Source organism: Littorina saxatilis, linkage group LG14 (genome assembly GCF_037325665.1).
Source record: "Littorina saxatilis isolate snail1 linkage group LG14, US_GU_Lsax_2.0, whole genome shotgun sequence".
Lineage (NCBI taxonomy): Eukaryota > Metazoa > Mollusca > Gastropoda > Littorinimorpha > Littorinidae > Littorina > Littorina saxatilis.
Genome location: NC_090258.1, coordinates 10,260,897 through 10,285,586, shown reverse-complemented (window position 1 = coordinate 10,285,586; position 24,690 = coordinate 10,260,897). Strand labels below are relative to the sequence as shown.

Sequence of the window (24,690 nt, the reverse complement as noted above, 5' to 3'; positions counted from 1 at the left end):
TACACACACAGACGTCATCTTTGGGGATTTTAAGGGAGCAGGAGGCAGTTGTAAATGTTGTGAATTTTTTTTTAATCAATTTGGCGCTTGTTGGTTTGGGTATTGTTCAATGTTATCACTCAGCTTTTGTGAATTCTGCCTTCATGGTGACCATACAACACACAGGGTAATTCAAGCATAATAAAACAATTTTCCTGTATATGTTTGCCTTCTCTACATATGTACTCTGTTACTGCATTTGTAAGTGGTGAAAGGGAGAGAAAAAAATCTTTAAACTAGGAGTTTGTATTTGTTTTTTGTTACAATCAATGTTTTGTTTCTCTGTGTGTGTGTGTGTGTGTGTGTGTGTGTGTGTGTGTGTGTGTGTGTGTGTGTGTGTGTGTGTGTTTATGTGAGTGTGTGTGTGTGTGAGTGTGCGTGTGTGTGTGAGTGTGCGCCGTGCCGGTGTGTGTGTGTGTGGGGGTGTCACTGTGTGTTTATATCGTTCTGTTTGTCTGTGTATTTGTCTATACGCCTGTTTGTTGTTTCCATGCCAAACTACTTGAACATCTGACATTTCTTTCGTACCTGACTGCAATGACAGACAAGAATAAGAACAAATACTTTAGTGTCTGTCTTTACAAAACAGAAATGTGCCTTTAGGCTTGCCTTACAATTACAAAAGAATATTGCACAAAGACATAATTATAAAGATTAAACATTAAGTTAAACATCGTGCATCGCGATTGAACACAGTGTAAAATAACAATTCTCCTCTGAAAAAGAAGTAAAATGATGTCATGGTTATTATTGTTTATTGTCTCTTCAGCAAAGAGACCAAAAAGCAATGTACTCACGTTAAAATGACGAACACGGAACGAATAACAGCGACGTTTCGACCTAAGGGTCTTCTTCAGGCACAAAAACACAAAAGTACACACACACAAAAGAAGAAGAAAGACGATACAGATAAAGAGGAGAATAACTGACAAAACAACTGCACTGCACAAACCAACAAATGACAAAGACAGAGAAGCAAGGGAAGCTACTCGAGGGGAAGCCAACAATAACACAGGCAAGAAAAACTTAGCGTTGAAAAGCGGCAGTTTTGAGGTCTGTAGACCAAACAAAATGTGTGTGTGTGTGTGTGTGGGGGGGGGGATGAATGGGAACGAAAGAGGAGACTCACGTACCCGTGCGGACACACATACACACAGTTAATGCTCTTCGAGACCGATGATGTCATGGAAGATGACGCAGTGACACAATGATATGACTCACTCTGACGCATCGTAGCGAGCCAGCCAGCCAACCAGGAAGTTGTGTTCCTCTCCGGTGTTGACGCTCACCAGACTGGCTCCGTCTTGCTGCACCACACGTGTAAACACTCGTACATTCGTCTTATATAGACGCACACACATGTCTATACAGGAATAACTGCAGTGTAGTACCACACACATGTCTATACAGGAATAACTGCAGTGTAGTACCACACACATGTCTATACAGGAATAACTGCAGTGTAGTACCACACACATGTCTATACAGGAATAACTGCAGTGTAGTACCACACACATGTCTATACAGGAATAACTGCAGTGTAGTACCACACACATGTCTATACAGGAATAACTGCAGTGTAGACCTTTAACTTACTCTTGTATAGTACCACACACATGTCTACAAAGTAATTTCTACAGTGTTAGACCTTTTACTTGTACTCTTGTATACTGCCACACACATTTCTACAAAATAATCTCTACAGTGTTAGACCTTTTACTTAGGGGAAGGGCTCCTAATATGGACCGGCTCCTAATATGGACCACCACCAACTAACGGCGCTAGAGCGATCAAAAAAGTTTTATTCGCTGTATTCACCCTCTTTGGATAACTTGCACATGTCAAAACAGTTGCAGAAACACAAATCTCAAAACCGTTAGGCTTTTTCTCTTTATTCATTTTTGGCAGCGTTTACTCTAAATTTACCGCCTAAAACGGACTCGTTTCTGTCTACAGCCAAAGCTTTTATCAAACAGAAATGGCTATATATGACAGCTAAAACCGTATTTGTTACATTTTAGCAGTGTTGACCCCGAGTTTCTACTGCAAACAAAAAGTAATAGCAAAATCTCAAAGTATGTGCGAGTCCCCTAATATGGACCACCTTCAACAAATCGAAGAAAATAAAAGCTAAAGTCTATTTTCATTAATTCATTAAGAAGCTTGCTGGTAATAACCTATAACTAGCCCTCGAGATTTAAAAAAATGCAACGAAAAGTCTTCTTTTCGTGGAAGTTGATAATTTCACTTATTTTCACTCTGTTTTTGATAAGCTTCTTTAGTTTCCTGGTGTGCTTCAAATAATGCTCTCATCAACCCGAAACAGATAAATCTAGAGCCTATTTTAATTAGGCTGACTTGTACACTAATTTGTATCATGTTATTTTGAAATATAGGGGGCTTTTTACAGTGATTCGTGAAGGCCGCTTCACTGGTCCATATTAGGCGCCCAGGCTCCTAATATGGACCCTTTGTGATTTTTTCTGTATTTAATTTTTGTTGAATGTGTATCAAAGCTATTTTACTCTAATTAGGCCTAACGGTTCACCTAAGAAAGAAAGACTACCAAACACAAAATGAAACTTCTTTGCACGAAAACAAGCTAGTTATCAGCAAGAAACAAAAATTGGTCCATATTAGGGGCCCTTCCCCTACTCTTGTATAGTACCATGCACATGTCTACAATAAGGTTTTACGTACTTCTGTATACTACTTCTACTACTATGAAGTTTAAGATAGAATAATAAAATAAATAGGTGAAAATCTAAAATCGATCCTCAGCTAAACTTTAAATGTTCTATATACTACTACTACACCTACTACTACTGCTGTGAAGTTTATGATAAAGCATAGAATGATCAAATACATGAACAGGTTAGAAGCTAAAATTGATCATTAAGTAACCTACTACCGTGAAGTTTATGATTTTGCCTAAAATGTAAAAGCTGTAGCAAGAAGTTGTAGCCTTTTTTGCAACTGTCTATTTCAGTGTTTGAAGTCTGACACAGATAGACCGCTAACGTTCAAAAATTAAGAATAAAAAAAAAAATTAAAAAAAAGTTTAAGCTATTGAAACGTTTAACGCCAATCGGTTAAAGTTGTTGTGAATGTTTCGTTTTGTCCTGCAATTAAACGTTCCAATAACTTAACCTTTCTTGTCATTTGATTCGTTGTTTGACATATTTAATTATGCCTACATGACATGCTTGCGACGCTTCGTCGAAGGGCAGTGTCGGATAGAAGACGAAGTGATAGCAGTGGTCACCAAACGACACCCATTCCAGGGGACAATCTGAAGAATGGAAACATTTATTTATTTATTTATTTATTTACGAGGATTTATATCGCGCACGTATCTCACCACACAAAGCGACTCAAGGCGCATGTTACCTATTAATGCCGTGTGAGATGGAATTTTTTTACACAATATATCACGCATTCACATCGGCCAGTAGATCGACTGCCTTTAGGCGCTGCATCCACCTTTCACGGCCTATTATTCCAGGTCACACGGGTATTTTGGTGGACATTTTTATCTACGCCTGTACAATTTTTCCAGGAAAGACCCTTGTGTCAATCGTGGGATCTTTAACGTGCATACCCCAATGTAGTGTACATGATGGAAACATAAAGTAAACTGCAAAATACATGTATGTCTGAAAAGAGAAAGTGACTGTACATTGAATGTTGACACCATTGTCAGATGTCTGACTCCATACGAGGTTACGGATAAAAGCACTGTTACTAGAAATATTACTGGACCATACTTGCTCTTGATATGATTCTGTATTGAATTCGAAATAAAATTCTATACTAACATTTTTTAAACAGTGTCCCAAATCATAGGGAAACTCTTGCAAGGTTACATATAACATAGGGAAACAACCGTGGTAGCCTAAGTTAAAACTGAGGTGAAATCGTGGTGAAAAGCCATACGTTTAGCTTCTTCTTCTTCTTCTGCGTTCGTGGGCTGAAACTCCCACGTACACTCGTGTTTTTTGCACGAGTGGAATTTTACGTGTATGACCGTTTTTTACCCCGCCATTTAGGCAGCCATACGCCGTTTTCGGAGGAAGCATCCTGGGTATTTTCGTGTTTCTATAACCCACCGAACTCTGACATGGATTACAGGATCTTTTTCGTGCGCACTTGGTCTTGTGCTTGCGTGTACACACGGGGGTGTTCGGACACCGAAGAGAGTCTGCTAACAAGGTTGACTCTGAGAAATAAATCTCTCGCCGAACGTGGGGACGAACTCACGCTTTCTTTCTTTCTTTATTTGGTGTTTAACGTCGTTTTCAACCACGAAGGTTATATCGCGACGGGGAAAGGGGGGAGATGGGATAGAGCCACTTGTCAATTGTTTCTTGTTCACAAAAGCACTAATCAAAAATTTGCTCCAGGGGCTTGCAACGGAACTCACGCTGACAGCGGCCAACTGGATACAAATCCAGCGCGCTACCGACTGAGCTACATCTCCGCCCATACGTTTAGCTAAGGGTCACTCGTTGAGTTAATAGGTCGATTAATTCTGTAAACTGTATTTGCATGTGCAAGGGACATAACCAACCACACAGCGGAATGTTGACGGACAGAACGAACACTTTCAAAATAAACTCTCTCCGGCATGACTGACATCAAACAGAAGCTCTTTAACAAAAGAGATTCAAAAATAAAGCGGGATAACTTCCTTCGCATGCGTAGAAGGGGAGTAAAAGGAAAAGTACAAGTAATGGTTGCAGTGCACTGGAAAGATACGAAGTTATGTTAAATTTTCAGGAGGGAGCGATTTTTGTTTTTAGACAAATAACTTCCTTACATCCTTATTCGTTAATGGCAAGAGGAAGAGGGGGGGAGGGGGGGGGGGGCGAGATAGAGAGATTTCAGTCTGTGACATTCATTGAGTGCCTATGTGTTCTTCACTGAATGAGGGCCCCAAAGGGTTTAAAATCGTGATCGTGATTGGCGTTTTTTGACCTTTCTGTGACCGTGATTGCCGAAATTTCCATTTCTGTGATCGTGATGGGACTTTGCCCGTGATCCGTGATGACAAAAAAATCAAGTCTCGTGATCGTGATCGTCATTTGTTTTCGTGATCGTGATGGGCATTATTGCAAAGCATTTTATTTTCAACTTACATTTTTCACAGCTGTATCACTCTATGATCCTCTATTCGTCAAGGTGTTTGTGATCGTGAAAACAAAAATCAAGGTAACTGTGATCGTGAAAGCTAAAATTTCCCTTCCCGTGATCGTGATGATACCCCCCCTTTGGGGCCCTCTTCAATATGAAGAGCTTTTCTTCTTCTTCGCTTTTTACGGTTGTGTTTTTCATAGTCTGAGGCCTGCTAGTTTTATAAACACGCAAGCTCGTCGCAGACTTTCAACAATTCACCACAGTTTATTTTGTGGAGTAATGTTCTGTGGCGAGAAGAGGTTCTCGACTACTAGATATGTGTTGTGCAGTCGGTTTCGGCGGGTTACACGTAAATGACAATGTCTGGAATCGTGTGCCAATACGTACCATAGACGAATTGTCCTTTGCATGTCAGCAAGGCGGTAGCTAGGGCAGTGATGATGTGTGAGATTCGTGCCATCTCTACACCTCTTCATTTCTGGTGGATTTTCAGAACAACGTTGAGTCAGGTCAAAGTCTGCCAACATTGAGTGTGCAGGCTACATCATCCATCCCACCCCCCCCCCCGCCCCCCCCCCCCGCTTATGTGTTTATGTGTGTGTGTGTGTGTGTGTGTGTGTGTGTGTGTGTGTGTGTGTGTGTGTATGTGTGTTTGTTTGTGTGTTTGTTTATTTGTGTGTGTGTGTGTGTGAGAAAGAGGGACAGACAGACAGACAGACAGAGACAGACAGACAGACAGAGACAGACAGACAGACAGTCAGACAGACACACAGAGAGACACTAAGACAGATGGGGATATCGGGAGAGGGTGCGGGGGCTTTCATTTCTACTTGCTGCTTCATTTTTTTATCACGTCTTACCACGGCTATGATGTCACCATGTCACCAACACACCAAGACCTTCTTCTATTCTTCTACAGGTGTGCAAATCTGCTTGTCATTTAAACCGTCTTAACGAGATAAAACTGTGTGACCTTTTCCACTGTGTGCTTTTACTCATCAGGTTCATTCAGAAACAGGAGAGACTATGTGTGTTCTGAATTTTGGAACGTTGGCAGTCTCTTTGTTTTTGGATATGTGTGTACATATTTTGTGTTTTATCCCGGTGAAGAGTACTAAGACATATATATATACACACATGTTTATAAGTCAGTGTGCGAAAAGTTATCTAGTGATTGCGATGGATGTTTTGAAAAAACAACAAGGCTAACATTAAGTTAATGACAACAGGAATACATCGAACAATATTAACAGAAAACAGTATCAACTTAATGACAATAAGAATACATCGAACAAACAAAATATTAACCTAATAGCAACATGATTACACCGAACAAACAACAAACAGTATTCCCTTAATCAAAACAGGAATACATCGAACAAACAAAAACTTAAGGACATAGCAATAAATCGAACAAACAAAATACCAACCTAACGGCGACGAGGATACATTCAACAAACCGCGTGACCTTTCCCATTTTTTGTTATATTTTGAAACTTGTACAATATTAAAAGTATCCTGTTAACGCGAACACTGACTAAATATAACAAGTCAGTGCTGTCATCGTCAGCTGAATCATCTGTATATATTTTTAGAATTTAATTAACGCGTAATTTGTGCTCTTTGGATGAGTCTAGGGGGACTTTTGTGAATAAATGTTGAAATAAAATGCCAGATTTATGTCCAAGAGTTAAGAATAATGACATTCTTAATGTCGTTTGATTGCTAAAAATCATTTTCGAGGCAAATCTAGCTCACTTCCGCATTTCTGAAACCACGTTGGATTTTCAACTTTTGAGTTTGTACAAACACTCAAAGACACTTAACACTGTACGTTGTGCTGGGGAACTATAGCACGTCCCAGTCTTAATGGCATTTTGGACACACAGAATATAAATGAATAAGAAAACTACTCACAAATACTCCAAAACACAGGAAAATGATCCAAAAATGGCGGTTCAATGTTGTTCAGCCATTTTGGTTTCAATATGGCGTACAGAAAAATAATCAGAAGCGTTATCGTTAACTAGTTCAAGAAGACGAACGCAGGGTTGTTTCAAATCGCTGGTGGGCTTTTGGGTCAGCAAGTTTTATCGGCCTTATCGAAAGCAGCCTATCTATTGTACACAGCGTGGCATTCAAAGTCCCCATCCCCACAACCAACCTATTGCGTTTTAACATGGATTATCCTCGAAGATTAGCTTATTGTTAAGTCATAGAGATATATAGCTCAGTGCAAAAAGTTGATGAATGAACGGCGATTTAGATACACAAACAACAAAAGCATAAGAAAAAACAAACGGAAGATTGCAAGTCATACCCTTCTTTTATCTGAAATAGTGCTTGTTTTGTTTTTGTTTTTTGTTTTTGTTAATTCCTTTCTCTTTGCCTTGTTTTCCTTGCTTATATGATATCTCAACCGGGACTTATTTAGTGGAAAGGTGTTAAAAACAATCATTAAGAAACTTTTGTGTTCTTACTCATTTATTTGCCTGTCTTGTTTTGTCTCTGTAATATAATATCTCAATGCTACATTGCTATTACTTGCAACGTAGTTGCTTCATTGACTCCTCAGTTTCACGGATTTTTTCTTCCCTCGAAGTTTCACACGTTTTTTGTTGCTTGAAACAGTTTTCATTATACCTTTGACAATAATATGTCATGTTCGTTTGTATGTATATTTTTGTTTGTTTGTTTAGTCTGTTAATCGTTTGCTTGTTTGTCGTTTGTTTTTATTACTTCTTTAATTGACATTCCAACATTTTTAAAACGTATTATCATTAGATTAAACCCTCCCATGGGCGAGGGCTGGATGTAAAAAAGCACCTGTTTGCTTATGCCATTACCCTCGTTAATAAAGAATTTGTCATTGTCATTGTCATTGTCTGTTTCTATTCTTTTTTTTCTTTGTTTTGTCGTATAGAGAAAACCATTCTTACTGAAAGTCGTCGCGCTTGAGTCATTGACACACACACACACACACACACACACACACACACACACACACACACACACACACACACACACACACACACACCCACACACACACACACACACACACACATATATATACGCACACATACACGTACGCGCACACACACACACACACACACACACACACACACACACACACACACACACACACACACACACACACACACACACATAAACAGTTTATCCAAACACGTATTATTCAACATAAACCTTGTGCTTTAGATAGCACCGACGGCGGTGAAGGAGTAGATCACAGCAGAGCAGCCAACTGAACTCGCTGTCACGGTGAACGTTATCTTCCCAGCAACCGAGGTGTTCCATCGCTATCTGGACAGTCCTCTTTTTGCGCCAAGCTGGAACACAGGGCTCGGTAGCTAAATGTCGGCAAGTGCCGTACAGTGAATATGCGTTCTCTTGTGCACTGTTTTATGTTTCTTATACAGTTCTCTTTTTGTGCTGGAACACAGGGCTTGGTAGCTAAATGTCGGCTAGTGCCGTACAGTGAATATGCGTTCTCTTGTGCACTGTTTTATGTTTCTTATACAGTTCTCTTTTTGTGCTGGAACCGGCACAGGGCTTGGTAGCTAAATGTCGGCTAGTGCCGTACAGTGAATATGCGTTCTCTTGTGCACTGTTGTATGTTTCTTATACAGTTCTCTTTTTGTGCTGAGACACAGGGCTTGGTAGCTAAATGTCGGCTGGTGTCATACGGTTATTATATGCGTTCTCTTGTGCACTGTTTTATGTTTCTTAAACATTACTTGTTTTGCGCAACGCGGGGACACTGAACTATATGCTAAACTGAGCATACAGTGAGCAATGTTTTCTGTTTCTCAGACAGTCCTTTTTTTGTGCTATGACACAGGGCTTGGTAGCTAAACTGAGTGGGTTAGTGCCCTACCATTATATGCGTTCTCTTGTGATTGTTTTCTGTTTCTCAGACTGTCACTCGTTTTGCGCCAGACAGGGACACTAAACTCGGTAGCTAAACTGAGCGGGCTAGAACCATACAGGAAAAATGTCAGTTAATATGAGTTCTCTTGTTAATTTTTAAAACTGAAAGTTCCAAATTCAGTGTACAGGATTATGTTTGTGCTGTGACACAGGACTTCAAAACAAACTGAGTGAGTTAGTGCTAAGGCCCCCCCCCCCAAAAAAAAAAAAATAGGTCTGGTTAAGGTAACATAGCCAAAAACAATAGGGCAGGAAGGTAGGCAATCACTTTTTTTTTAAAACTTTTTTTTCTAATGTGTACAAATTAAACCTACTTGACGACGGGCGCAGTGGCCTGGTGGTAAGACGTCGGCCTCCTAATCGGGAGGTCGTGAGTTCGAATCCCGGTCGCTGCCGCCTGGTGGGTTAAGAGTGGAGATTTTTCCGATCTCCCAGGTCAACTTATGTGCGGACCTGCTTGTGACTTAACCCCCTTCGTGTGTACACGCAAGCACAAGACCAAGTGCGCACGGAAAAGATCCTGTAAGCCATGTCGGAGTTCGGTGGGTTATGGAAACACGAAAATACCCAGCATGCCTACTCAACGAAAGCGGAGTGAGCTGACTATGCTCTTAGAGTATAGTGTGGGGAACCCAAATGGGCAAACGAGCTCACACGTAACCAGAAAAATTCTGGAACGCTGAAGAAGAAGAAGAAACCTACTTGACAGGGAAATAAGTGTGCGACTCGAGCGTTTTCGCTTCCATTGCGTTTTCTGCACTTGTTTTCTTGTTTTTGTTTTTTTGACAAATGTAATAAAAAGTTATAGGGTCAGCCCCTAAAAATAGGGTAGGTCGGGTTACTGTAACCACACCTATTTTTACATTTAGTCAAGTTTTGACTAAATGTTTTAACATAGAGGGGGGAATCGAGACGAGGGTCGTGGTGTATGTGTGTGTGTCTGTCTGTCTGTGTGTGTGTGTAGAGCGATTCAGACTAAACTACTGGACCGATCTTTATGAAATTTGACATGAGAGTTCCTGGGTATGATATCCTCAGATGTTTTTTTCATTTTTTTGATAAATGTCTTTGATGACGTCATTTCCGTCTTTTGTTGAAAGTTGAGGCAGCATTGTCACGCTCTCATTTTTCAACCAAATTGGTTGAAATTTTGGTCAAATAATCTCCGACGAAGCCCGGACTTCGGTATTGCATTTCAGCTTGGTGGCTTAAAAATTAATTAATGACTTTGGTCATTAAAAATCTGAAAATTGTAAAAAAAAGTTTTTTTTATAAAACGATCCAAATTTACGTTCATCTTATTCTCCATCATTTTCTGATTCCAAAAACATATCAATATGTTATATTTGGATTAAAAACAAGCTCTGAAAATTAAAAATATAAAAATTATGATCAAAATTAAATTTTCGAAATCAATTTAAAAACACTTTCATCTTATTCCTTGTCGGTTCCTGATTCCAAAAGCATATATATATGATATGTTTGGATTAAAAACACGCTCAGAAAGTTAAAACGAAGAGAGGTACAGAAAAGCGTGCTATCCTTCTCAGCGCAACTACTACTCCGCTCTTCTTGTCAATTTCACTGCCTTTGACATGAGTGGTGGACTGACGATGCTACGAGTATTCGGTCTTGCTGCGTTGCATTGCGTTCAGTTTCATTCTGTGAGTTCGACAGCTACTTGACTAAATGTTGTATTTTCGCCTTACGCGACTTGTTTTTTTTTTTTTTTAGGCCTAAACAGTCATTATATGTGTTCTCTTACACAGTTTTAAAACATAAAGTGTCTGCTTCAGTGAATAATGGCCCTCATACAGTCATCTTTTTTTGCGAGAGTCTGGACACTTACGAATGCACTGAGCCGTGACGAAGGGAACCCCCAGAGCTTAAAATGGGTTGTGTGGCAGCAGAAGAGAAATACAAGCAAAAGCACAGACTGATGCATTGTGAAACAGTTACCATTTGAAGATCTGATAAACAAAGGGAGTTATAAAAGATAAGGACTTCAATTATAATTACAAGAACGAGGATGAAAGTTACCTGTTCATTTCAATGCTTGTTATTGTGACAACTTTACCATGTGAGGCCGGATATGATAAACAAAGGGAGTTATAAGAGATAAGAACTATAATTATAATTACAAGAACGAGGATGAAAGTCGCTTGTTCATTTCAATGCTTGTTATTCTCCCAGGTGCCAGGAGAATGGTTCCGAATAACTCTCACTAAACTCTATATCACACATGTCGTGTGGATTTAGAGCGCTTACTTCCCTTTGTTTTTATCAGTTAAAAAAAGGGAAGTAAGTTATCTGCCTTATTTGTTTAAAATGGTTTTTTTACCATTTAAAGGCTTTATTAATTCGCCAAAAAAACTTTTTATTTATACAAAGGAGTCTTTAACCTGTGTGTGTGTGTGTGTGTGTGTGTGTGTGTGTGTGTGTGTGTGTGTGTGTGTGTGTGTGTGGGGGGGTACCGGTGCATGAATGTGTGTGTATGTGTGCGTGTGTGTGTGTGTGTGCGCGCGTGAATGATGCAAAAGACTGATTTTGTATTTGAAGGTGTACTAGCCTTCACGTTTGGTCTGTTCAGACTGCAGGCACATTTATCGGCATCGTTTTTCGCTTGATTTTTGCTCACAAGTCCTGTGCTCTGTGATTGTGTGCGTCACCGACAGGGCTCTTAGAGCGACAAGCCTTTTTGAGGCAAGTCACCAACACATTGTACATGTTCGTTTTTACATAGTTTAACTCTTAAACGATCGATCTTCAGACACTGACGTGAAAGAGAGTATGGGTGTCTGTTCTTTGTGTGAAGAGTGGACTGGGTGGCCGAGTGGTAACGCACTTGTGCTCGGAAGCGAGAGGTTGTGAGTTCGACCCTGGGTCAGGGCGTTAGCAATTTTCTCCCCCCTTTCCTAACCTAGGTGGTGGGTTCAAGTGCTAGTCTTTCGGGTGAGACGAAAAACCGAGGTCCCTTCGTGTACACTACATTGGGGTGTGCACGTTAAAGATCCCACGATTGACAAAAGGGTCTTTCCTGGCAAAAATTGTATAGGCATAGATAAAAAAAATGTCCACCAAAATACCCGTGTGACTTGGAATAATTAGGCCGTGAAAAGTAGGATATGCGCCAAAATGGCTGCGATCTGCTGGCCGATGTGAATGCGTGATGTATTGTGTAAAAAAATTCCATCTCACACGGCATAAATAAATCCCTGCGCCTTGAATGTGTGCGCAATATAAATTGCATAAAAAAAAAATTAAAAAAAATCCCTGCGCTTAGAACTGTACCCACGGAATACTCGCGATATAAGCCTCATATTGATTGATTGATTAAAGAGTTTGCAATAGTTGGTACAATTCTCGTGTTTATGTTGGTCCATTTGAGACACTGTGAAGGAGCGAGCTTCATTGATCTTTACTTGTGTGATTTCGTAACGTTTGTGGTCGAATTTGAGCTTTGTTGATCTTCATTTGTGGTTACACTGTTTCATAATGTCTGTGGTCGAATGTGAGCAACCTAATTTAGGATATCGTATACAATGGCAATGGTGTCGAAAAGCCACGATTTGAGCCTGATGTACACATATTAAAACTGCTTCGTACGTTTACTACATTTACAAAACACGCACGCACGCACGCACGCACGCACGCACGCACGCACACACACACACACACACACACACACACACACCCTCTCTTATTCCCTCACATTTTCACAGAAAACAGCAGAACAGAATAAAGTCCAACTCGTGATCTTATTTCATTAATTTTTTTTCATGGAAAAAATAAACAAACACAAGGAAGGAGTGAAGGTAAAAATCATGAAAGCACATTGAAACAGAAACTATGAACACAAACACAAGCACACGTTACCAACATCTTAAAAAATCTACACAAGCGTCTGTTTGTGTATGTATACCTATAGCTCAGAAACAAAGCAATCGTTGAACGAAATACTGCAGCGTGATCTTGTACATTGGGCTTAATGTTCACTCTGTACTCACGAAGGGAGAAAAACATGTACACGAGGCAAGACTACGACAATCTGCTAATTTATAATTGCGGGGGAAAACTGATCAACATTGATGAATGTGTTCCTACCGCATATGGCAACCAATCATAGACAATCAGGCTGGGTTTTTTTTAAATTGTTTTGTGAAAGATTACACCCCCCCCCCTCCCCCCCCACCTATTGCAGATTTCAATTCCAAGACTCGGAACACAATTTCAAAAGATAAAACATGCCCCCCCCCCCCAAAAAAAAAAATAAATAAATAAAAACTTTCACATGATTCTACACTCATACATTTCTACGACCATTTGTGCTTCAACATGACTTCTTTTTAGTACTTCTGGTTGCAAATTTTGTATCAAAACACCGGCTAATACATCTTGAAAAGAAGGAATTAACCTGATCAGATGAATTATATCTTGATAATTCAAAGGGTTGAAAGTTTAACAAAGGAATTAGCAAAGTAACTGTAATAGACAAAACATAACGCTTTGTTTCTCTGCTTACATTTTTCTGAGGATTGTCTAAATTCACGAATGAAACTTAATTTTGCATAAGACATACACAACAGTTTTCCAACAATTTTGGGAAAACCATAATCATTTTTTTCTTCTAATGTTTAAATAAATATAGACACCCGAGCTCTACATGATGTATTGTTTTTTCACACAATTTATGACAATGTTCAACATGAAAACATTTCTCGATGTACAAAGAAATGGAGACCTTTCACAATGTGGAATATGAAAATGATATCAAAAGGCAGTGGTTTTCTTTGAGATTAATTTCTAGGTAACAGTTTTTGCACATAACATTTGTCAGAATAATATTTGTGCAGCGGTGAACAGTGTTTGTACTCTGACAATTCTGTCTTGTCTTGTTCGTCCTGCATACACAGAGATTTCGAGGAAAAAATAGAGCAAGACGTCGCAGTGTAAAATTCAGCTTTCCTTTACAAACATTGATAAAATTCACAGGCAAATCATAATCACAATAATGCATTTACACAAAAGTGCCTACAACAAATTACGAAGATTTAAAGGAAAAATGACAACACCCTTCCCTCCCTTCTTAAAGAGCAAAAGAACCAACAAAATCCTTGTCCGAAGAAAAAAAAAAGAAAAAAAAAAAGCTAGTGTCAAAAAGTCTAGGCTACACAAAACCAAACCACACACATTCAACAAACATGTACACAACACCGAATCGTTAATGACTGAGATATCACATAGTCGGAGAGGCATGCGCGTGGCAAGCACACACACACATACACGCCCTCCGAATAATCTTCTTTGACATCACTAGAACCGAGGTTGAACTATTCACAGTTCCATAGACTTGGCTATAATCTTGGTATCAAGACCAATGATGCTGAGTGCACTCCAAAGGCAACCTCAACTTAAAGGGCTCATAATCATGATGTATGGCGTTGATGGACATCTACACAGCTCAGACGTGATCAGGGTGTGATATAATTAATATCCTCACTACTACTGCAAGGCAACCTCGCTTTTCATTGCTTGTATGATCAGTGGATTTGACAAACACCTATAATGGTTGTACAATTGATGACTTTGACACGCATATTAAAAGCTTACGTGTAATGGGGCTTTGATATAGCCTCTGTGCTACTACCGGGTACTCATTTTAAGGTGGTCACACTAAACTGACGGCTTTTGAGGGATACATAAAAAGGTCACACGGTTATATAACTTCAGTGCTACTAAAACAGTGAAAGGCAGCTTCTCAAGCGGACACAGAAATGATTGATGAAAATCTAAAAATCTGACCAATGTTACACCCTAGAATAGTAGGCATCCTTCAGTCTCAGCAGACTATGGATTTTGCGCACTGGTTCTGTTGTACTTGCAGCTTCATGTATGGCTGGACAGGCCGATGCGGGAATGACAGTCCCAACTGCACTGAGTACATGTGTACTATACTGTGACACCGGTCGCGGGAATGACAGTACCTACTGCACTGAGTACATGTGTACTGTGACACCAGTTGCGGCAATGACAGTCCCTACTGCACTGAGTACATGTGTACTGTCACACCAGTCGCGAGAATGACAGCCCCTACTGCACTGAGTACATATGTACTGTGACACTGGTATGACATACACCCTAGAAAAACAAAGTGAAAAACGCTCATCCTATGAGTTGTTTGTCATGATGAGGTTTTCTTCTTCCTCTCTATGGTTCCAGAAAAACATTACTGATCTTTCTTTTTTTATTTGGTGTTTAACGTCGTTTTCAACCACGAAGGTTATATCGCGACGGGGGAAGGGGGAAGATGGAATAGAGCCACTTGTCAATTGTTTCTTGTTCACAAAAGCACTAATCAAAAATTTGCTCCAGGGGCTTGCAACGTAGTACAATATATTACCTTACTGGGAGAATGCAAGTTTCCAGTACAAAAGACTTAACATTTCTTACATACTGCTTGACTAAAATCTTTACAAAAATTGACTATATTCTATACAAGAAACACTTAACAAGGGTAAAAGGAGAAACAGAATCCGTTAGTCGCCTCTTACGACATGCTGGGGAGCATCGGGTAAATTCTTCCTCCTAACCCGCGGGGGGCTAAAATCTTTACAAAAATTGACTATATTCTATACAAGAAACACTTAACAAGGGTAAAAGCAGAAACAGAATCGGTTAGTCGCCTCTTACGACATGCTGGGGAGCATCGGGCAAATTCTTTCTCGTCCCAACCAATATGGGACTCCCCCTAACCTGCGGGGGGCAACATTACTGATAAGGCTTTGCCTTTCAAGACCTTGCCCGTGGATTCTTTCTTTCTTTATTCGGTGTTCAACGTCGTTTTCAACCACGAAGGTTATATCGCGACGGGGAAAGGGGGGAGATGGGATAGAGCCACTTGTTAATTGTTTCTTGTTCACAAAAGCACTAATAAAAAAATTGCTCCAGGGTTGCCCGTGGATTCTGAAAGACCCCAGACAGTTGCGCGACTATTGACATAGTTTAAAGGATAAGAGGTGTTTGCAAAAATGACTGATAAGGCTTTAAAGAACTTGCTTCTGGATTGTAATGTGCGCAAGTCAGGGACCATGGAGTGTAAACTGCCGACTAAGGTCTGTTCGCAAATTGATGTTCGTTAAAATGACTCTGAAGAGACTATTGGCAGCGTTGTGGATCCCGATGAGGTGTAGGCATATTGCTACCGGCAGTGGGTTTCATGGAATGGGAGTGAGCATAAACCATGGATGGAAGGGGCGGGGGAGAAAGGTCAAAGCTGGGTAGACAAAAAATACTACAAGATCTGTCGTGTTTATACATGCTACTCTATCAAATGTTTAGCAAAGAAAACAAGGTCTGATATGTTGCATAAAAAACTCACCCCACAAACCATCCCCTTCCTAGTAAGTTTACCTGTGAGCAAAACTGGGGTTGAATTGGGGGGTTGTTGAGTTCAACAGAACAACGGTGTTAAAGGCAACATCCTTCCCACGTACCTCAGACCATGTTCAAAACCACAGATCTGCCGAGACTGTCACATGGAATAAGGCATCTTTCCAATTGCACACATAGCAAAAATCAATAGAATTGCAGCATCCTGTGCGCAGTAGGATTTTTTTCTGAACTAATTCAGCAAATTGACACTGGTGTCACAAAATTCATCCAACAAAACATTGCCACTCAGAATATGAAGCAGGTCTTCTTCTTCAAAAATCAATAGAATGGCCGCATCCTGTGCGCAGTTGGATATTTTTCTGAGTTAATTCAGCAAATTGACACTGGTGTCACAAAATTCATTCAACAAAAAAATCCCAACTCAGAATATGAAGCAGTTCTTCTTCTTCAGCGTTCGATAGAGGTTGTGTCTGTATCAGTTGCTCTGTGATGTCCAAAAGCAGTTCATATTTGGCACACATATGTTTAAGTTGAAGAATGCTCTTATCTCGTGTTAAAGCCTTGACAGATCTGTGGAGTTGAACGTGACACCGATACCTTGCATGAGAAAAACAGTACCTTTAAGTCTACATATATTAATATGTCACACTTCAAAACGGTCAACAGGGGGGCCCGGTAGCTCAGTTGGTAGAGCACTGGACTTGTGATCGGAAGGTCGCTGGTTCGAATTCGGGCCGGGACGGACACAGGTCAACTTTATGTGCAGACCCAGGGACGGAAGCCAGGTCCCACCCCCATGTCACCACCATGGCACGTAAACGATCTAGGTCATTTTGCCATAAGTACAGACGGCTGATACCACCTAAACACGCATACACTTGTGTATCTCCTCAAAAGCCGTGAGGGCGTAAAACTCGAATCATATAACCCATATCTTGTCCTTAAGAGGAGAAATATTTAGCCTGTAGGACATGAAGCATTCTCTCTTTCCAACGGTAAAAATGACCACAAGAACAGACGCAAAGCACCATTGAAATTAAGATAAATTCAACTACATGTATTCAAAAGGAGAACATACATCTGAAAAGGAACAATTTATACATGCAACATACATAAACTTACACCAAAATTATGAATATCAACCATAAATACCTGAAATAAAGGACAGAAGAGTGATAATTAAAAACAAGCAATATATGTAAAGAACAAAGTATGTAATGTAAATAAAATAAAATAACCCATTGAATAACAAAATGTCTAAACGTGTGAAAGGGCCTCTTTGCACTGACAAATGCCGGAGATGAATGCTACATTTTAAGTCATTCTGAACTGCAAAACATTGGAGTTCAGTCCTAAAGGTTAGCTAACGTAAAACAGTGGACAAATGTACTGAACAAAAATAACTGCCAGTCCTGGAATCTTTGAAGTTGTAATTCTCACTCTACCTAAAAAAACAAACCTTGCCAGTCAATCTTTGAAGTTGTAATTCTCACTCTATCTACTTCCAAAATTAACCCTTTTCTCTGTCTATTTTCACGGGATCGCTGCTTTAAAGATCTCTCTCACCTCAATTAAACTATATTTATTTAAAGGACTTCCCTCTTTTGCAAAACAGCCTTTCAATATCCTCTTCAGGGACACTCAAGAATAGTAAGAAATGAGTCCATACTGAGGTTTTAAAAGTGATCGGTGAGGCAAGAATATGGGGATATAAGTTTCTTACCAGTAGGCCTTTAAGTCTACTAATACCACGACTCAATCTGTTCCCGAGACGGGCGCTGTGGCAAGACGTCGGCCTCTTAATCAGAAGGTCGAGGGTTCGATTCCCGGCCGCGGCCGCCTGGTGGGTTAAGTGTGGAGATTTTTCCGATCTCCCAGGTCAACTTATGTGCAGACCTGCTAGTGGCTTATCCCCCTTCGTGTGTACACACAAGCACAAGACCAAGTGCGCACGGAAAAGATCCTGTAATCCATGTCAGAGTTCGGTGGGTTATAGAAACACAAAAATACCCAGCATGCTTTCCCCGAAAGCGGCGTATGGCTGCCTAAATGGCGGGGTAAAAACGGTCATACACGTAAAATTCCACTCGTGCAAAAAACACGAGTGTACATGGGAGTTTCAGCCCACAAATGTAGAAGAAGAAGAAGAATCTGTTCCAGACAATTAAGTGTGCAACAGAAAATTTGACTTTTGGCATGAGATAACTCACTTAAGGGATGGACATGGGAGGAAACCCAGATACATGATTTTGTTTTGAAATTGTGTCTCTGAGAATGACATGAGAATAACAGATGACACAAACATACGATCTTTAAAATGGCACGAGAATGACCGTTGACACAAAGGGATCTCTGAACTGACACGGGAATGACATGACACATGCACTGCAGACACTTTCTGCGTTCTCTCTAATGATATGTGGCTCTCGTTCTGTTTTGGATTCAACATGCCTGAGACATGGCACATGGTTCGATTCAACACATCATAGATGTGTCCAATGCTTCGATCCAACACATCTCAGATGTGACGCATGGCTAGATTCAACACATCGTAGATGTGTCCAATGCTTCGATCCAACACATCTCAGATGTGACGCATGGCTACATTCAACACATCGTAGATGTGTCCATACGATGTGTCCAATGCTTTGATCCAACACATCTCAGATGTGACGCATGGCTAGATTCAACACATCGCTGACGTGTCCTACGCTTTGATTCAACACGTCTCAGAAGGGACACATGGCTGATTGTCAGATAAGGGTGAACACACCGTTAATGTGACATGATATCATCGAGTCTAGAATCACACAAGGGTTATTAGACACTCCTTTCTTTTAAACTAACGACTTAACGGTACAACCAACACAGCTAGCTAACTGGGCTAAGTCCAGTCTAAAGTTCACAGCAGATCTATAGCTTCTACTAGAAACACTTAAACATGGGAACCATGAACACTGTACACAACACCGTATAGATCCAGCCCCAGATTAAAGGTGTCCTATAAAAATACTTTGTGTCTTTGAGGTTGTCCTTGTGTTTTGTGGTGGTAGGCTGTGCTTTTGTAGTTTTGTTGTTGGTGCGTTTCCTCTTTGATTTGCATCACGTCAGTCTGTACAGCTCCTCTCTTAGTTATATGGCAGTTAGGAATTTGCATGATTCATACTCCAACATTTTTTTTCATTTTGTGAGAAAAAAAAATCCACTCTTTCTCTGACATGTAAGTTGACGGTCTCTCTTTGGTTAAGTGGTTTTTTTTCACCGCAACAAACACCAAACACAAAACAAAAGACAATCACCCCCCCCCCCCCCACTCCCCCCGGGCAAAATCTTTAACAAACCCCAGTCCATTGTTGACTGTGTCCATAATTTGCCAGTGACAGGCTGATTCTGTAATTGACTGTTCCCGTAACTTGTCCATGTGCACTTTTGAAGAGGAGTCCACGCCTTCTTCATTTTAAACCGCATGGTTATCAAAACCAACCAGTGCTCCTTTTTTAAAGTCATACATAAGCGCATGACGTTTCAAAGGTAAGAGTACAACGCTGGCTTCTGTGATATACATTACAGCTCTATCAAGCTGGATACGTTTTATGAACGGCCGTATATAAACCTCAAGCAATCGCTTCAGAAGCAAACCGTAAAGTTCACACAATTCATCACAAGCATCTCAAGAACCGTGGGATTCATGTTGACAAGTCTTCAACTAAATCCTCACAATCTGTCTTTTTCATCAGACCTGTGGTTTCTTCTGTAGCTTCCACTTTGTCCGCCCTGTCAAAGTAATGTTTCTTGAGTCCTTTCCATGGCCCATGGCGAGTCGCTTTCACAGCCGCTTTCAGTTTCACATTAAACACTTCTTCTGTCTTCACAGTTTGAGGCACACAACTTTTCAACTCTTCTTTCTGCTGTGGTGGACACAGTGTTATGTGTTGAGTTTTTTCCATGGCGAGTCACTTTCACAGCCGCTTTCAGTTTCACATTAAACACTTCTTCTGTCTTCACAGTTTGAGGCACACAACTTTTCAACTCTTCTTTCTGCTGTGGTGGACACAGTGTTATGTGTTGAGTTTTTTCCATGGCGAGTCACTTTCACAGCCGCTTTCAGTTTCAGTTTCACATTAGGCCAAAAAAAAAAAAAAAATGTCTGTTTCTGGTCACCCGACCGACCCTAAATTTCGGCGCCGACCCTAAACTTTTTTTTTCCAAACTCAAAAATTTTTTTTTTTTTTTTTGGTGGTAAAGGACAGGGTGAGAAAATGAACAACAAAAACGTGTGAAAACGAAAGTCCGCTGACGATTTGTAAATGTGTTGAGTGTCTTGTCTCTATGTATAGTGAATCCAGTCTCTTTGCGCGAAGTTAGTTTTATTGGTCTACATTTGGGGTAAAAAAAAAAAAAAAAAAAAAAAAAAAAAAAAAAAAAAATTCCCTACCTACCGACCCTATTTTTTTTAGCCATGTTACCAGAAACAGACAATTTTTTTTTGTGGCCTTAAACACTTCTTCTGTCTTCACATTTTGAGGCACACAACTTTTCTTTCTGCCGTGGTGGAGACAGTTTTGCTTGTTGATATCTAAACCTTGTGACATACTTACCAAAGAACAGGCCAAGGCAGAGAAAACCTTCACAAATTCAAAAACCTCAAGAACTAGAAACGAATTTTGAGGCAGCAGATGTGGATTTCTAGAAACACAAACAAAGCAGAGACTGCTGCAACTTGACACATTCACCATTAAAAGGATATATTCGTCACATTTCACAGAAATGTATTTTTGGGTTGCAAGGAGTCTTTGCGTCGTTAAAGCATTACATGTACAACACTATCAAGCCTGTCAAACAAAACTCCCTGTTTGAAGTCTGTACCATGTAACAGCGATAACCAGCCAGTAATCATTGAAATGTATCAGTGATTGTGTTCCACGCTTACTCTGACACCTAAACACTAGGCAGCATTTATCTCAAACACAAAAGCTGCTAGTAAATGACAATTATTTTAAACACTTAGATTGAAAAAGAAAAACGGGTGGAACCCATACCTTTCTGAAAGTTTTTAGCATCTAGCTGAAATGTTTCAGTTTGCCTGTTAAACATTATTAACATCACTGACATTCGGCAAACAACTTGCACAGATTTTGCTCATGAGTGTGCTTTACCACCATATTTCTTTGAAAAGACTGCATTACAAACTTGAGCATATTCTGTTCCGTGAGAATACACTTTGTTTGAAGGAAAGGGGGGGGGGGGGGGGTGTGTTTAACTATAACATACCTCTTTAAACAACTTCTAACAGCAATAAATAAGGCAATTTAACACAGATTTTAAAAAAACCCTCAAATCATCACTTTAAATTGAACATCCCCACCTCTTGAATGTCCAAGTTAATTTGATTACACAATTTTGATGCACTGAAACGGCGAAGTAATGATGTTCCAAATTGTTTTTTTTAACCATCTTCCAAACTCTATTGTTTAACCATCCTTCATAAGCGCAACATTACCGCAACAAACCTTCAGTTCCTGGTTAATCTTCTTTCAATCATTATTTAGCCACCTTGTGAGCGTAAAATTGCCCACAGAGGCAAACCCTTTATTTCTTCCGTAAGCCCCTACAAATCATTATTATTAAGCCAACTTTTTAGCACACAATTACCCATTGAAGCAAACTTTTTCTCCCCTGTAACTGTCTTTCAATCATTATTCTTAAGCCAACTTTTAAGGATACCATTACCACACAAGCAAACCTTTAGATTCTCTTTTGAGCATAACATTACCCACAGAAGCAAGCCTTCCCTACCTATCTAGCCGGCTGCCTTTGTGAATATTAACCTGCATTTACTCTTACAAAAACAAGGCTATCTGATTCCTTAAAGTTCAGTATATATCATCACATCACACGTACCTCGCACAAGAAAATGCACAATTGATGGATGAAGTTTTTACGCTTCTATACATCACCAGTTTTTGCAAACGCGTTTTCCTATGCACAACATTTTGTCCTATCCTTGGCACACATTTCTTCTCCGAGATTGGCACAGATGTAGAGAAGCTTTCATTCAAGCCAGACAACTTTGTTCATCTCACTCACAGTTACTTTGTTGTTTAGATTTCACGCCAGACAGTGTGTTGACGCTACAAACACAGACCGCTTGCTGAAGAAGAGATAAGCTCTTTAAAAGATACAGAGACAAACTGTCTGAGAGATATAAAGACACACTGTTGGAGAGATACAAAGATAACTACATGGTTATGACTCCGCTCGTATCTGACTTCAAATCCATCTCATGATCTCAAATCCATCTCGCAACAGAGAAGAAACACTGTTGGAGAGACACAAAGTTGGAGAGATACAAAGACAACTAAATGGTGATGACTTAACTCGTATCTGACTTCAAATCCATCTCATGATCTCAAATCTATCTCGTGACAGAGAAGAAAGACTTCAAATCCATCTCACGATCTCAAATCCATCTCATAACAGAGAAGAAACACTGTTGGAGAGATACAAAGACGACTCAATGGTGATGACTCCATTCACTCTCGTGATCTCAAATCCATCTCGTGATCTTGAACCCATCTCAAGATGTCCAATCCATCTTCTGGCAGAGAAGACACATGTTAACGGTGATCAAAGGGGGATGCAACTTGACAACGACGACGAAGAGTTTCTCCCCCTGCTGCCACTAGTTTATCACCAGACCCTGTGTGTTTGTACGCGTTCGTTGGAGATGAGGGGAGAGGCTAGAAAAGGAACAAATGTTCAGGCTGTTCAGATCTGTGGTTGGTCAATGGTTTACGTCTACAACACTGGAGTCAGATCTGCAGGCTGGTGCATTGTGGGTAAAGTGTGACGAAGATAGCGTGCAGTGAAGAATGAGATCTTTGTTCTAAATGGTAAAGCTGTAGAGTCCGCTAGGCCCTTCTGTTGTTATCACTGCCTGCACAAAATAAACAAAAAAACATGAATGATCAGCTATTATAACAATGAAAGTAAAAGTAAAGTTAAAAGCTTAAAACACAACAGCAGGAACCCTGTATCTTTCATATTATGACATAGTTTCCGTCAAAGTGTGGCACAAAAACCTCGTAAGTTTAACTTGAGTTTTTTTTTTGCTGCTCACTTCAAAGAAATGAAGATACAAGTTTTCTTCTGAAGAACTTTTCTTCACTTTAGAAATCAGTTGGAGCTACGAGCTTTATCACCATACGGGCAACATAATAAGGGAGCCTACTATTGTTTTAGTTCCAAAACCTCAAAAGTTGAGATACGAGGTTTGTGAATTACAGCGATGATATGCTGAAAGGGTAACAGTTGGCAGCTCCGACTTCACCACAGCAATGAAGACATGTAACACAAACCTGTTTAACGTTTGCTGTACAGCGGAGGCCGAGTCATGGGACATCACTCTGGCCACCGAAGCAGAGGCGGTGGTGGGAGGCGGTTGGTTGCTGCCAAGGTTGCTATGGTGACGTTTGGGTGGGCGGGACTGACGGGGACCTGAAGGCCTGAGAGTGAGAATACCACACAGGATTAATAATAATAACAATTTAAAAACAAATAAATAAATCACTTTTCTATAGCGCAAGTCCCGATAATTAATAACAACAAGAAGAGCAAACGCTCGATCGAGTCACTTTCGCAGTTCTGAATATTATATGAGGCATCAGATGGACAGGAAGAAATTGCTATTCACAACACAATGAGTCACGTTCACATAAAATTTGAGCCCGGTCACTTTTATAGTTTCCGAGAAAAGCCCAACGTTAAGTTGTGTGTTGCCGAACAGAAAAGGCTAGTTATCTCCCTTGTTTTTCTGATAACGTTCGTAAAAGGCTACAGATGTAAATACTTTGATGTAAAGAATAATCCTACAAAGTTTCAATCACATCCGATGAACTTTGTCAAAGATATAAAATGTCTAATTTTTCCTTTGACGCTGACCTGTGACCTTGAAAAAGGTCAAAGGTCAACGAAACCATCGTTAAAGTGTAGAGGTCATTGGAGGTCACGACTAAACAAAATATGAGCCCGATCGCTTTGATAGTTTCCGAGAAAAGATATAAAATGTCTAATTTTTCCTTTGACGCTGACCTGTGACCTTGAAAAGGTCAAAGGTCAACGAAACCATCGTTAAAGTGTAGAGGTCATTGGAGGTCACGACTAAACAAAATATGA

The 24,690-nt window shown here is 40.1% G+C and overlaps 2 protein-coding genes across 2 annotated transcripts in view; both read right to left on the bottom strand.

Moving 5' to 3' along the window:
* LOC138947079 (contactin-like) overlaps nucleotides 1–7,173 on the bottom strand; it is a 49,393-nt gene extending 42,220 nt beyond the window's left edge. The window contains exons 1-4 of the mRNA XM_070318517.1: nucleotides 7,093–7,173; nucleotides 5,563–5,653; nucleotides 3,237–3,331; nucleotides 1,261–1,346 (exon numbers count right to left, since the gene is read on the bottom strand). Coding sequence (XP_070174618.1) covers nucleotides 1,261–1,346; nucleotides 3,237–3,331; nucleotides 5,563–5,635 — 254 coding nt within the window. The 5' untranslated portion in view covers nucleotides 5,636–5,653; nucleotides 7,093–7,173. The remainder of the gene's footprint in view (nucleotides 1–1,260; nucleotides 1,347–3,236; nucleotides 3,332–5,562; nucleotides 5,654–7,092) is intronic.
* A 5,706-nt stretch (nucleotides 7,174–12,879) lies between these two features.
* LOC138947071 (cAMP-regulated phosphoprotein 21-like) overlaps nucleotides 12,880–24,690 on the bottom strand; it is a 71,227-nt gene continuing 59,416 nt past the window's right edge. Inside the window, exons 18-19 of the mRNA XM_070318505.1 lie at nucleotides 23,874–24,020; nucleotides 12,880–23,452 (exon numbers count right to left, since the gene is read on the bottom strand). Of these exons, the coding sequence (XP_070174606.1) occupies nucleotides 23,446–23,452; nucleotides 23,874–24,020 (154 nt within the window). The 3' untranslated portion in view covers nucleotides 12,880–23,445. The remainder of the gene's footprint in view (nucleotides 23,453–23,873; nucleotides 24,021–24,690) is intronic.